Raw genomic sequence first — 13695 nt, forward strand, 5'->3', positions numbered from 1 at the left:
GACTAAAAAGATGGATTTATTTCTGGGCTTTTTATTCTGTTCCATTGATCTGTGTGTGTGTTTTTATGCCAGTACCATGCTGTTTTGATTCCTGTGGCCCTATAGTATAGTTTAATGTTAATGTGATTCTTCCAACTTTGTTCTTCTTTTTCAGGAGCACTGTTGCTATGTGGGGCCTTTGGTGGTTCCATATAAATTTTTGAAAATTTGTTCTAGGTCTGTGAAATATATCCTTGGAATCTTGATAGGAATTACAGTGAATCTGTAGATTGCTTTGGGTAATATGGACATTTTAATGATGTCAATTCTTCCTATCCATGAACATGGTACATGCTTCCACTTGATTGAGTCTACAGGTCTTTTACATCCTTGGTTAGGTTTATTCCTAGGTATATTATTATTTGTTTGTAGCAATTGTGAATGGGATTGTTTTCTTAATTTTCCTTTCTGTTAGTACATTATTGGCATATAAAAATGTAACTGGTTTTTGGATATTGTATTCTGCTATTTTGCTGAATTCATTTATCAGTTCTAGTAGTTTCTTCATGGATTCTTTGGGCTTCTCTATGTACAGTGTCATGCGATCTGCAAATAAAGACAGTTTTACTTCTTCCTTTCCAATTTGGATGCCTTTTATTTCTTCTTGTTTGATTGCTGTGGCTAGGACTTCCAGTACTATGTTGAGTGAGAGAGGTGAAAGCAGACATCCTTGTCTCATTCCCAATCTTAAGGAGAACTCTTGTAGTTTTTGCCTGTTGAGTATGATTCTGGCAGTAGGTTTGTATCTTCAGGTATGTTCCCTCTAATCCTACTTTGCTGACAGATTTTATTATACGTGGGTGCTAGATTTTTATCAAATGCTTTTTCTGCATCTATTGATATGGTCTTGTGGTTTTTTCCCTTCATTTTGTTTATGTGGTGGATCATATTTATTGATTTGCAAATGCTGTACCAACCCTGTCTTCCTGGAATAAATCCCACTTGATCATGGTTTATGATCTTTTTGATGTGTTTCTGCATTCAGATTGCTAATATTTTGTTGAGCGTCTATGTTGATCAGCAATATATTGGACTATAAGTTTCTTTCTTTGTAGTGTCTTAATCTGGTTTTGGAATTAGGAGAATGATGGCCTCATAAAATGAGTTTGGGAGCCTTCCCTCCTCTTTAATTTTATGAAATAGTTGGAGAAGGAGAGGTGTTAGCTCTTCTCAGGATGTTTGGTAAAATTTACCTGTGAAGACATCTGGTCCAGGGCTTTTGTTTGTTGGGAGTTTTTTGATTACTGCTTCAATTTTCATTAGATATAATCTGTCTATTCAGATTCTCTGATTCTTCCTGATTTAGTTTTGGAAGATTGTATGTTTCTGGGAATTTGTCCATTTCATCCAGGATGTCCAGTTTGTTGGCATTTAGTTGTTCATAGTATTTTCTTAAAATCCTTTGTATTTCTTTGGGGTCAGTTGTTACTTCTCCCCTTTCATTTCCAATTTTATTTATTTGGGTTCTTTCTCTCTCTTTTTTAAAATTTTTATTGTTATTCAATTACAGTTGTATGCCTTTTCTCCCCATCCTTTTTTTTTTTTTTTTTCTTGATGAATCTGGTTAAAGGTTTGTCAGTCTTGTTTTCTTACCAGCTCTTGGATTCATTGATCTTTTGTATTGTTTTTTTTAGACACTATTTTGTTTATTTCTGCTCTGATCTTTATTCTTTTCTTTTTTAGACAAAGAGGCAAAGGGAGGGAGAGAGGGAGAGATACATGTGTGTGGTTGCTTCTTGAGCACCCCCTATCGAGGACCTGGCCCACAACCCAGGCATGTGCCCCAACCAGGAATTGAGTCAGCGATCCTGTGGTTCACATGCCAGTGCTGGGTGGGCCAGTCTAGTTGTGGTGAAGTGGTTTCTTCTATCTGTTCCTGGTTATAAGGCTTCTCTCCAGCTAGTGTTCAGCTGTTTATTCAGAGTGATTTCTCTATGGTTTAGTTGTAATTCCAGATTGATCCTGGGAGAAGGTTAGTGTAGCTTCCACTTACTTTTCCTCCATCTTGGATTCCCAATCTTTTTCTATTCTAACAGTGTGTCAGTTCTCTTAACTCTGATCCTGAGCAATCACGTGACTTTGCTGGGAGTTTAGTGAGTTTCCATCTCACTAAAATGTCATAAGAATCTGCCTCAAAGAGTTTTTGAAGATTAAATTAAATAATATATGAAAAATACCTGTAATAGTCTATGGCACATGGTAAGTACTCAGTTGTTAAGTGTTCTAGCTCTTATTTTTAGCCCCCTCCTACCTACCCTTCCTCCCATTTTGTTCAGGGTATTACAGTAATCTGAGATCATTTTTTGTTTCATTAAAGGACAGAGTACGTTTCTAAGTATGTTGATTACATTTTCAACACCTCCGTAAAGGCAGCGTATGAAGAATTTCAAAGAGGATTTTACAAAGTGTGTGACAAGGAGGTTATTGAAATTTTCCATCCTGAAGAACTAAAGGATGTGATTATCGGAAATACAGATTATGACTGGGAAACATTTGAAAAGGTACATTATAAAGGCCAAGTAGTCTGAATTTGAATTTCTTTTCTGTTTCCTGAATACTTTTTCTTTGCATTTTTCTGTAGAATGCACAGTGCGGACCAGGATATGATGACAGTTCTCATCCCACCATAGTCATGTTTTGGAAGGCTTTACGCAAATTGACTTTGGAAGAAAAGAAGAAATTTCTTGGTAAGTATTACATCAGGAATAGATATATAATCTCATTTCCTTTTCATGGAATAAGAAGAAAATCTTGTTTGTTTTAGGTACCATTTGCAACGAGTCATACTTAGTGTAGCAGCCACTCCTAGTCTAGTTAAATGTCCTCTGTGTGCAGTTGTCACATTAGAAAATAAATGTTAATAGAGGTCTTTTCTCCTTTGAGTTCAACACTGCCTGTTGCTTTAAAATTTTTCTTTTCTTCATCTGTAGTTGTGTCATCATTCAGTGACTCAGGTCCTGTGGTTCTTTGCACCCTCTCACTTCCAGGCTCTCTCCAAAGCTCCTTGCCCTTGCTTGAACCTTCACCCACTTCCTTTGTCTCTCTAACCCTTTCCTTCCTAAAATGTCCAGTTTAATTCGAAATTCTCAGAAGTCTCCCAGTCATCCCTGATTCTTTCTCCCTGCTCTGAACCCCGCAACATTTACACTCAGAGGCACTTAGTTCTATGACACCTTGTTTGGCTGCCTTACCCACTTTTATTTTTGCCTTTTTCTGCCCAAGAATTTAATATTCCCAACCAGACTGTAAGTTGCTTGAGGGCAGTGACTGTGTGTCAGACTTAGTTCTGTATGGTCCCCAGTGCAGTATAATGTCAGACTCTGTACACGGGCCCTCAATAAATGCTTAGAATAAATACATTTTCTCGATAAATTTTGGTGATTTGTGAAGATCACTTAATTTTATTCTGCTTTTTAGTATTTCTTACAGGAACTGACAGAATCCAAGTAAAAGGTATAAAGAACATGGCAATAACATTCTGCTGTCCTGAAGATGTGAATGAAAAAGACCCCATGAGAGCACAGACATGTTTCAGTATCCTCTGCCTCCCTAAATACTCTACAATGGAGAGAGTGGAAGAAGCGCTTCAAGTGGCCATCAACAACAACAGAGGATTTGGCTGACATTACCTCACACTCTACTCCTTTTTGGAAATATTTTCAAAAATAAAATCAACTCAAATTTATTAACTTAAAAGTCTTGCTGACTATTCAGTATGTTTACCTGTTTTGTTTTTTAGAATCACTGGTTTTGCATGTAAGATCTATTAGTTATAATATAGATTAGGCTGTTAAAAGGCGACCCCAAAACATAGTGCATTAATAAGACAGAAGTTTATTTTTCTCTCATAAACATCTTGGTAGGTTGTTCTGGACTGAAGTGGTACTTCTCCCACTCAAACTGCTATAATAAGTTACAGATGATTTCTCTGTTGCAAATTTCAGTGGACACTCGCTCATTTCCATTTTATATCTACTGCATTTGAAACTATTGACTACTTTCTCCTCAAACTGTCAGGAACTGTTAGACTGGCTTTCTTTTTCTCGGCTTGTTTCTCATCTCCTTTGCATGTTTTCTTACACTCTCCCGACTTTAAATGCTCGTGCAGTCCTGTTTTCTCACTTTCCACATACTCCTGATTACCAATTTCATGGCTTCAGTTAATACTTCCATGCTGATGATACTCAGATCTCTCTCTCTGACCTATAGGAACTGGTATGTTCCAGCACCACAGCCATTTTTCTATGTAGCCTGTGCCTCTTCCTACATGCCCCTTGGCTCCATAATCTCAACATGTTCGAGGAGAAAATTGTTTTTTCTGTATTCCACGAGTTGGGGTGGTACCACCAATATTTCCAGACAGGAGCTTAACAATCATCTTTCCTTCCTCCCTCTTCATCCCCCCACATTCAATAATCAGTCATATCCTAACAATTCTTGTTCCAAATCTGTCACTACTGTACAGGCTGTCGTCATCTGTGCAATCACTGCAACAATCATCTCTCAAATGGTCTTGTTTCTAGACCAGCACTCTCCAGGAGAACATTCTGTGAGGCTGGAAATCTCCCATAGCACTGTGCAATAAGGGGGACCCTTGTGTACATAAGGTTCGTTGACAGTAGTGGGAAAAACAGTTTAGAGCTATGTTGTTCAGTATGTGGCTTTTTAATGAAAAATAAAATTTAAAATTCAGTTTCTCAGTTACACTAGCCACATTTCAAGTGCTCAGTAATTACATATGACTGGTAGCTACTGTACCAGCAAGCAAATGTGAACACTCACCACCACAGGAGTTCGTAACATACAAACCCCTGTAATTTTGAATGTGTTTTTTTTCCTGGAAAGAGGAGCCATCATGGTTATATGATTTGAATGATTTTGAATGATTAAATGATTTGAAAAGTTAAGCAATGAAGACCAGCTACAAAATCCTTCCTGATGTGCCCCCTGTAAACTCCAACGCCGTCTCCAACCATTGCCCTGCATACATAGCATAGTTTGTTCTAGTCATTTTTAACAGTCTCAATTTCCCAAGTGAACCAGTCTTCTGTTTTTCACACATGCTTTTTCTCCTGCCTGGAACCCTCTTCCTACCCCTATCTCCTTCACCTTCTGTCTTCAGTTCCACTTCCCCCTGAGTTATACCCACTTGTTCTTTGGGATTCACTTTAGCTATCATGACATATGCCATGCAAATGAATTAAGTGATTGTGGAATATGGCTACCTAGCTCAGCTTTTTGCAGGTACAGTCCTCTGTGTGCTTAGTTGTCAGTGCTTCCATTAGTTAGCCAGAAGTGCCACCCAGTGGCATATGCAAAAGATAGCAGTTCCAATGGCACTTCACTAAAAGGGACAAAACTTGGAAAGCAGATAGGCCATTCTCCCCATAACTACACATAGTAGTGAGAATCCACTATTATTTCTTAGCTATGTTAAGTGAATTCATATTTTCTACCTTACTTAAAACTTCTACCAGGTCTGGAAGTAGGTACCACCCTTTTTATCTTACAGATGCTGAGTCAGAAGTTCAGAGTCTTCCTTAAAAGCTCACTTTGCAAAACTAAGAAAATGAAGAGGGACTAGATCATGACAAGTCCTTTTTGCTCTCTCCCTCAGAGTGGGAAATTGTTAATTACAAAGTTGGTGGGAAGGATGTTATTTAGGAGGTGATTAAAGATGATACCTGTCAGTGATGGCAGATAAGGACACTAGAGAAGATAATCTTAAGAGGCTCTAAGGCACAGGCAGCAAACATAAGGCCTGCAAGCTGAGTCCGGCTCTCCACCTTGTTTCTACCTGGTAGCAGCACCGAGGTCTCGCGTAACCGTTAAGGAGTAGTTACATTTATAGTCCTAAAATTACATTCAGCCCTTTGAAGGCAACTCTAAGGCTGATGTGGCCCCTGGTGAAAATTGACTTTGACACCCCTGCTCTAAGGAATCGAGAGGTCTCCTGTCATTGTGAAGTCAGCTAATGATTGGGGAGGGGGAATGGGGAAGAGTCACAATCTGAGAGAGTAAGTATTTCTGTGGTGGGTTTATAGTGAAGTCAATGTGTGTGTGGCATAAGCTTATGTAATGGGAAGCTAGTGAAGAAGAGTCCCCTCTAATGGTTGGAAGCCAGGATGATTTGCTAGTGAAGAACTCAACTCGGAAGATCACCAGGAAATGAGAATTTTCAACAAAGGGTGTTCTATCCGACAAAATTTAGAAGTCTTAAGAACTAATTCTACTTTTCGCCATGCCTCTAACTAGCATTTGACTTCCAGCAAGTAGCTTGGGACCACTGTGCTGTGCCGTACACTGGAAATTTAGATAAGCTTTTTTTTGGGGGGGGGTGGCGGGAGTAACAGCTTTATTGTATATAATTCACATAGCATGTAATTCAGCCAAAAAGTATACAACTTAGTGGATTTAGTATACTCACAGAATTGTGTCATGATTGCTACTATTTTTGAACATTTTCAACTCCCCAGAGACCCTGTACTCTTCAGCCATAACACAATCTCCCTTTCACCCCCAGCCCTATGCAACCACCAAGCTACTGTGTTTCTATAGATTTGTCTATTATGAACATTTCATATGAAGTTAACCATGTGATTTTTCTATAACTGGCTTCTTTCACTTAGCATGTTTTCAAGATTCATCTATGTTGTAGCATGTAACAGTATTTCATTCTTATTTTTTGCCAAATACTATTTCTTGTACTTAAGCAACATTTTATTTATCCATTCATCACTTGGACATTTTGCTTGTTTATGGCTCTTATTAATGCTGCTGTCGTGAACATTTGTGCACAAGTTTTCGTGTGGATTCAATTTTCCTTGAGTATCATATACTTAGAGGAGAGAAATTGCTGGGTAATATTGTAACTCTGTAACTTTTGGGGGGACCAGCTGTTTACCAAAGAAGCCGTAGCATTTTTTATTCTCACCAGCAGTGTATGAGGGCCTGAGAAATTTAAAAAACTGCTGATCTATTAAGAGTGCCAGTGACCCCTGACTGGCGTGGCTCAGTGGATTGAGCACCAGCCTGAGAACCAAAGGGTTGTGGGTTGATTCCCAGTCAGGCCACATGCCTGGGTTGCGGGCCAGGTCCCCTGTAGAGGGCACGAGAGAGGCAACCACACATAGATGTTTCTCTCCCTCTCTTCCCTTCCCCTCTGTCTAAAAATAATATAAGAAATGAAGATCAAAAATATAAGCAGTAACATGACAACAAACAACTATCAACAATGCAACCTAAAACACTAAAAAATGAACTAAGCAAACAACTAGAACAGATTCACAGAAATAGAGAGCGCATGGAGGGTTATCAGTGGGGATGGGGAGGGAGAGGAATGGGGAAAAGGTACAGGGAATAAGAAGCATAAGTGGTAGGTACAAAATAGACAGTGGGAGGTTAAGAATAGTGTGGGAAATGAAGAAGCCAAAGAACTTATACGTAGGACCCATGGACATGAACTAAGGGGAGGAATGTGGGTGGGAGGGGTACGTAGGGCAGAGGGGACTAAAGGGAAAAATAGGACAACTGTAATAGCATAATCAATAAAACGTATTTTAAAAAATAAAAAATACAAATAAAATCTTTAATAAGAATGCCAGTGAAATAACAGAAATATTACTTCTAGGCAGTCCCCCCCCTTTTTGTGCTATTGTCATGCATATTTCACCTACGTGTTACTGCCCAACAATACTTTCTTATAATTATTACTTTTATTTATTGTATCAAACTGAGATAAGGAGAACATATATATATTTATAACATTGTTATATTAATCTTATGTACCTTTTCTGGTTCTTTTCATTTGTTCCTGTGAATTCAAGTTAACCATCCGGTGTCATTTCCTTACTCCAGTACAGCTTTGCTCCCATCCACTTCCTTTGTGCTGTTAATGGCAATATGATAGACCCCAAAATACAATTTTATACATATTGTTTTATATAGATGCTCTACAAATCAATTCAGAAAAAGAAAATATCCATTTACTTTTATAATCACTTAATTTCCTTTACTATGCTGGTGGCCTGCACCTCCTGAAAAGATACATAAGCCTCAACTAGGAGAGACGGGAAGAGGGAGCCCTGCATTCCTGGCTATGCCCTCCTGGAGTGTCTCTCACTCTGAGCTGAGAGGAGGGGAAAGATGAGTGGTGGTTCAAATGCCACAAACTCTGCTTATTTGTCGAGTTTTAGATGGTCTTGTTTCCTCATTTGGCTGTATGCCCTTAGAACAATTTCCAGAGACTGTTCTCTGGAAACAACATGGTTGTTTTGTTTAGAATTTTCACCGGTTAGGTTGTTTCCTGGGAAATTGGTCTGCAGGGTTCCTTGTGCTGCCATTTCAGTTGCCATTATTGCTTAGTCTAAACTGGAAAGCATTTCTTTACAAAGTGCTTTCACATGTAATTTAATTTGTTCCCCACAATTGTATAAAAGCAGCAGGGGAAGGATTTCTAGCCCTGAAGATGAGGTTCAGAGATGGTAATTAACTTGCCTAAAATTATAAGGCTTGTCAGAATCATGAATACTCCCTCTCAGGAAGTTCCAGGCTTATTGCCTGCTCTGTGCTAAGCATTAGATAAGAAATGTTGAGAAATTTACTGTCTAGACAAGAGACAGAAAAAGGCAATTACAGTACAGAGTGCTAGATGAGAGGCAAAACAATTGTTTTTAGGAAAACAGTAAGGCATTAGCCTTGAATAAGATTTTGAATCCAAGAATTTTGATTCCTAATTCTGTTTCTCTTATAAAAGATGTTCTCAAAATAAACACTGTCAAGTGATTAAGAAGCTAGACTGAAGCCACATTGCCATATGGTTTCAATTTCAGTCCAATTATTGCTATTACCCTGGGTAAGTCACTCAATCTCTGTGCTTCAGTTCCCTCATCTGTAAAATGGTGCTGTTACCTACCCTACCCCTTAGATTGTATGATTATGTGTAATATGCTCAAAACTACCTAGTGCACAGTTTATACTATATAAGTGATTGCTAAGCAAATTCTATTAGTGAGAGGATGGGTTAATACTGAACTCCTACAGGGGTATACTTGTAGTTTCCTGATAAAATGCTGAATTTGCAAAAGCTTGAAATAGACTTTTCAGAATACCATGTTTATCAGCAAAATTGTTGCATTTACACTGACACAGGGAAATTTAGGGTAAATTAAAAATAAATTTCAGGAAATGATAGGAATCTCAGTAGTCTTCTAGGTTATCTGTAGATTGCCATAAATTTAAAAAATGTGATGTGTACTGCAATATGAAATTAATGCAATGCAAAATAAATTTAATGTCACATTCTAATTTTCTTTGGTAAGGAATGTGGCTGTCATGTCAGACTTAGAAGTCTTAACCCTAAAACTGGAGTCAAACCCTAGAAATGAAGAGTGTTCACTACCATCCACATAATACCAACAATCCAGTGAAACAGGCAGAAGGCATCAGTAATGAAACTTTGCAGCTTGAGTCAGATGATTTTGTTATCTGCCAAAAGCCCATAGAACTTCTTGGTGAAAAAAGTGAACAGTTTGGAGTATCTGTTACACTGGAGAACCCATCCATGGATGTGGGTCCTGCCCGCCAACCTCGCTCCCCACTGGCTTTTCTGAGTGGGGGCTGATCCACATTTCCCACACATGGAACAGTTCCCCACAAAGGAAGAATATGTCTAAAGCTTCTGTTAAACTACTTTAAGATTTCAGTAAGAATTAAGTTTAGTATATTCAATTCTTAGATTTCTATAGGAAGCTACTTAAATATTTGTTAGCCCTGGCTGGTGTGGCTCAATGGATTGAGTGCCAGCCTGCAAACCAAAGGGTCACATTTGATTCCCAGTCTAGGGCACATGCCTGGGTTGTGGGCCAGGTCCCCAGTTGGGGGCGCTCAAGACGCAAGCACACATTGATGTTTGTCTGCCTCTCCTCCTCCCTCTCTCCCTTTCTCCCTCTCTCTCTCTAAAATTAAATCTTTAAAGAAAATATTTGTTATACCTCTGAAAGTTATATTAACCTCAGTCATTCTTGTTCAAAGTTCTGGAAAATTGTGAACTATTGATATGTCAAATGCTCATGTCCTTAGTAGTGCTAAATTGGTCTCCTAAGGCAGGAAAATAAACTGAAAGGTGGTTCAAAACATAATTCTAAGTTCAAGAGGACACAATCAGCAAGACTTCTGTAACACCTCACCTCTACCCAAAGGTAAACACTTTCCTGGGAAACTACCACATTTTGCCGTGTATAACACACACTTTTTTGCCCAAATTTTTGAGGGAAAAATAAGGATGCATATTATACATGGGTAGTATAATTCCGTATCTATATAAACGTTTTCAATTCTTCTATTTATGCTTATGCATTAAAAGTATAATGCTGGAAAGAGAAATGGTATCCATATACAAAATAATAACCTGGAACACATTTATCAATTTTGTTCTAGATATAAATAAAAGATCTGAATTAAAAAATTAAAATTTTTTCCTGAAAGCTTGGGCCAAAAACGTGGGTGTGCGTTTTATGCATGGGAGCACATTATATGTGGCAAAATACAGTATTCTATTTGGGTAATAAGTGCTTGTCTAATAATAGCCTACACTTTAAAATTTAGAATATTTTTACATGTTCCCTCCTTAGAACCACACTCTTATGACCAAAAACAAAAAAGAAAATCCTGCAAAATATTTTATGGAAAAGTGTCAACACCTTGTATTATTATTACTAATGTAAGCATTCGATACCAAAGAAATGAAGGTCATTTTACAAACTCAGAATTTTTGCAAGTCCATGAAACTTCCATTTTATTATAGTTTTAAATCACACTAGTCCCAAAGCATTTCTTTACAACTACTGCAACACAGGTCCTTTGGAATTATTCCAGTTATATGTAACATGTGACTTTACCAAAGACTTTCTAAAACAAACGAAGTTGCAAATTATTAACTTTTAGATGAAAGGGAGATGAAATAAAAGTCATTAGATGATGGTTGGGGTTGTTCATTTCCAACAAGCCACTGTGTTGAAATGCTGCTTCTGATACAGCAGTTATGAATTAGAACCTTCAAAAACAAGAGCAGAACCAAAGTATATTAAAGAAGTTTCTGCAGCTTAAGCCTCCCATAGTTCTAAACCTTTGACAGAAGCAAGGTACAGGGTCCTTCTTGAAAATTAAGTGGGTTTCCAGTACTCCCATGCAGTGGAGCTTTCAGATGCTCAAGACTCATTATTAATGTATATACCATTTTGGCTCTGGCTGCATTAATTATGCCTGAAGAGTTTAATGCCCATCCAAGTCCAAAGGTGGAAGAACACATACACTGGTATGGTAATGGGCAAGAGCAGGCTGTAAAAGCAGAGGCTGGCTGTGCTTGTGCAGCCCTGTGGGAAGTTTTCTTCCATAGAGGCCGAGTAGAACAGTCCTGCTAAAGAGACCAATGGAATAAGTACAGTCAACGTAGGTAGAGACAGAAACATTCTTCTCTCCCACTTATTACCTGCCACCCTGACTTATTTTTAAAAAGTAGACAGTATTAAGAAAATTTAGTTTTTAAAATTTGGTTTTTAATTGTGATTTAATGGTGCTCAGTATCTTCTTCCTTCTTATTTTGATGTGTCATCCTAGCTGCCTGAGGTATCATATTAGGAATCCCATCAATAATTGGATAGGCTATTCCCAACTCTTCATTAATCAATTCATTTGTTGATGCTTCGTATCTGAGGGAGGGAAAAAGAAAAAATGAACTGTGAAAAACAAATGCTTAGAAGAGCTGATGTTCAATAAATAACACCACTTACCCAATTCTTGACACAGAGTTAATCTCAGAAAAGCAGAATTAAACTTTTAATTCTAAAAGCAGTGATAGCCAATTGAATAATTTCTTTTAAAAATGAATGTCTAATTGTTCCTATTTTAGTGTTTCTACCTGTTTTTTCACTTTATTCTCAACTTACGCCTTAATTTAAACAAAAATTCAGAAAAAGATTCCCCTTACAATCCAGCTAGTTCTTCATTACTCTGGTCACCCCCAAAACCATCCCAGTTAATTTACTACTGAAGAAATACTGGAGAAAAATTCAACTTCTTCATTTTAGAATACCTGAGAGCAAACTAACTGATCCATCAGAAGGAAACCAATGGAAAAAAAAAGTTTGAGAAAGATAAAACGGCAGAAGTGAGAAAACTGGGAAACTGCAAATACGCAGTGAGCTAGTTACAGTACACTAAACTAAAAGGTAAAACAAATGATAATTTCAATGTTTAAGAAAATTTAATAGGCTTATTATGAGAAAAATATAGAAAAAAATGCAAAAAAAGAAAATTAAAATTACTAGCAATCTACCACCCAAAGATGGTACCACACATAACACTGTGGTATTTAGCAAATCCAATTTGCAATACTCGTGTTGTAAACGTTCGGTTCTAGTGGCCTGGAACTGTAGAGCTATGTATCCTAAGGACTCTAAGTTAAGGTGAAAGAGGCCTTTACAAAAACCAGCTAGTCCAGAACGAAAAGCCAAAGAGTAGCACACGAAGCTTACACGCTCAAGTTCCGCAGGTATCAGCTGTACACGGCATTTTCACAAGGATCTGCAGGGCACCACAGTATTCTTCACCATCTCGGCTTAAAAACCTCAATGCCTTGGACTAGTCCTAAATCCCACAACTTCGTAAACCTGGCCATACATTAGCATCACTTAGACTCCTTTGAAAGAGGTAATTGCTCAGGGCCCGCCCCGAGACCTTCGGTTTCCGCCACCTGGGGTGGCGCCCGGGGAATCGCCATTTTTAAAAAGGTTCCCCGGTGGTTCTAATGCACAGCCAGAGGCAAGCCTATAAACGCTTCGATCTGGCCCTGCGGGTCGGCGGTTTGATGTGGGAGGCCTGGGGCTCAGCTCCCCTGCGGCCTTCTCCAGTCCCTCCCGCCGCACAGGGAGGAGCGTGGGAGCTGGCGGGCCGCCAGAAAGTGGCAGCGGTGAATACCCGGACTGACCTCAAAAGCTCCCCAAAGGGTGTAAGCGGCCGCGCAGTCCACCTGCCTCCTCCCGCAACAACAGGCGGCCGCTACCGGGAAGCCGCAGCTGACGAAGCTCACCTGAGCGGCTTCTTGGAGAGCGGGCACACCAAGAACTCCAGCAGCACCGGGTCGAAGGCGCGGGGCGGTCCCTCAGTCCCCTCGCTCTGGTCAGCCGACGGCTGCGACCCCGACCCGCGCAGGCACCTACGGGCGACCGCAGACGGCAGCGCGCGTGTACTGCGCAGTGCTGAGGGGAGCCCGACGATCGCCGCACTCAGCATGGTTGGGCAGCCAGCCACCGCCCCTCACCGCCCTCACGCAGACCGCGGCGCGTCCGGCCCGCCGGCCAGGCCCCGCCCCTCGGTGCTCAGGAAACGCAGCCCCAGCTGGCGGGAGCTAGCGCTTTGGTTCCGAGGGCGTTCCTGACCCGAATGCTTTTCCCGGGGCACCGCTTGGAAATTAGAGCGGTGTTTACAGCCAGTGTCCTCTGATGGCTGTTCCGTCGCGTTTACAAGTGGCAAACAAACGCAATGCGTAAGTGGGGGTGCTTTGAGTTTTCACCAGGCCACGTCGCCGGCTGCCAGGAAGTCAGAGGCCTGACCTCAGAGCCCCACAGTGTTAGACTGAGACCTACGTTGTTATCTACA

At 39.8% G+C, this 13695-nt stretch overlaps 3 protein-coding genes across 4 annotated transcripts in view; 1 reads left to right on the forward strand and 2 right to left on the reverse strand.

The window, feature by feature from the left end:
* The window catches only part of HERC5 (HECT and RLD domain containing E3 ubiquitin protein ligase 5), a 42837-nt gene extending 39102 nt beyond the window's left edge, over positions 1-3735 (forward strand). For both annotated transcript variants that reach the window (XM_071221256.1, XM_071221257.1), the window contains 3 exons: positions 2357-2540; positions 2621-2726; positions 3457-3735. In XM_071221256.1, coding sequence (XP_071077357.1) covers positions 2357-2540; positions 2621-2726; positions 3457-3662 — 496 coding nt within the window. In that variant the 3' untranslated portion in view covers positions 3663-3735. The remainder of the gene's footprint in view (positions 1-2356; positions 2541-2620; positions 2727-3456) is intronic.
* A 7082-nt stretch (positions 3736-10817) lies between these two features.
* Positions 10818-11507, reverse strand: PIGY (phosphatidylinositol glycan anchor biosynthesis class Y). The gene has a single exon (XM_024574854.3). It carries the CDS (start codon positions 11505-11507, stop codon positions 11292-11294), a length of 216 nt encoding a protein of 71 aa, XP_024430622.1. The 3' UTR covers positions 10818-11291.
* A 65-nt stretch (positions 11508-11572) lies between these two features.
* Positions 11573-13422, reverse strand: PYURF (PIGY upstream open reading frame). Its single transcript, XM_024574853.4, has 2 exons — positions 13127-13422; positions 11573-11747 (listed from the first exon to the last, which is right to left on the reverse strand). Exons 1-2 carry the CDS (start codon positions 13327-13329, stop codon positions 11606-11608), a joined length of 345 nt encoding a protein of 114 aa, XP_024430621.2. The 5' UTR covers positions 13330-13422; the 3' UTR covers positions 11573-11605.
* Positions 13423-13695: the final 273 nt, after the last annotated feature.

Source organism: Desmodus rotundus, chromosome 4, assembly GCF_022682495.2.
Source record: "Desmodus rotundus isolate HL8 chromosome 4, HLdesRot8A.1, whole genome shotgun sequence".
In the NCBI taxonomy this organism is placed as follows: Eukaryota; Metazoa; Chordata; class Mammalia; order Chiroptera; family Phyllostomidae; genus Desmodus; species Desmodus rotundus.

Excerpts from the sequence above, each read along its gene's own strand:
- PIGY (XM_024574854.3), bottom strand. The coding sequence starts at position 11,507 with ATGTTTCTGTCTCTACCTACGTTGACTGTACTTATTCCATTGGTCTCT.
- PYURF (XM_024574853.4), bottom strand. The coding sequence starts at position 13,329 with ATGCTGAGTGCGGCGATCGTCGGGCTCCCCTCAGCACTGCGCAGTACA. Across the intron at positions 11,748-13,126 it reads CTCTCCAAGAAGCCGCTCAG|ATACGAAGCATCAACAAATG; the intron begins GTGAGCTTCGTC and ends TCCCTCCCTCAG.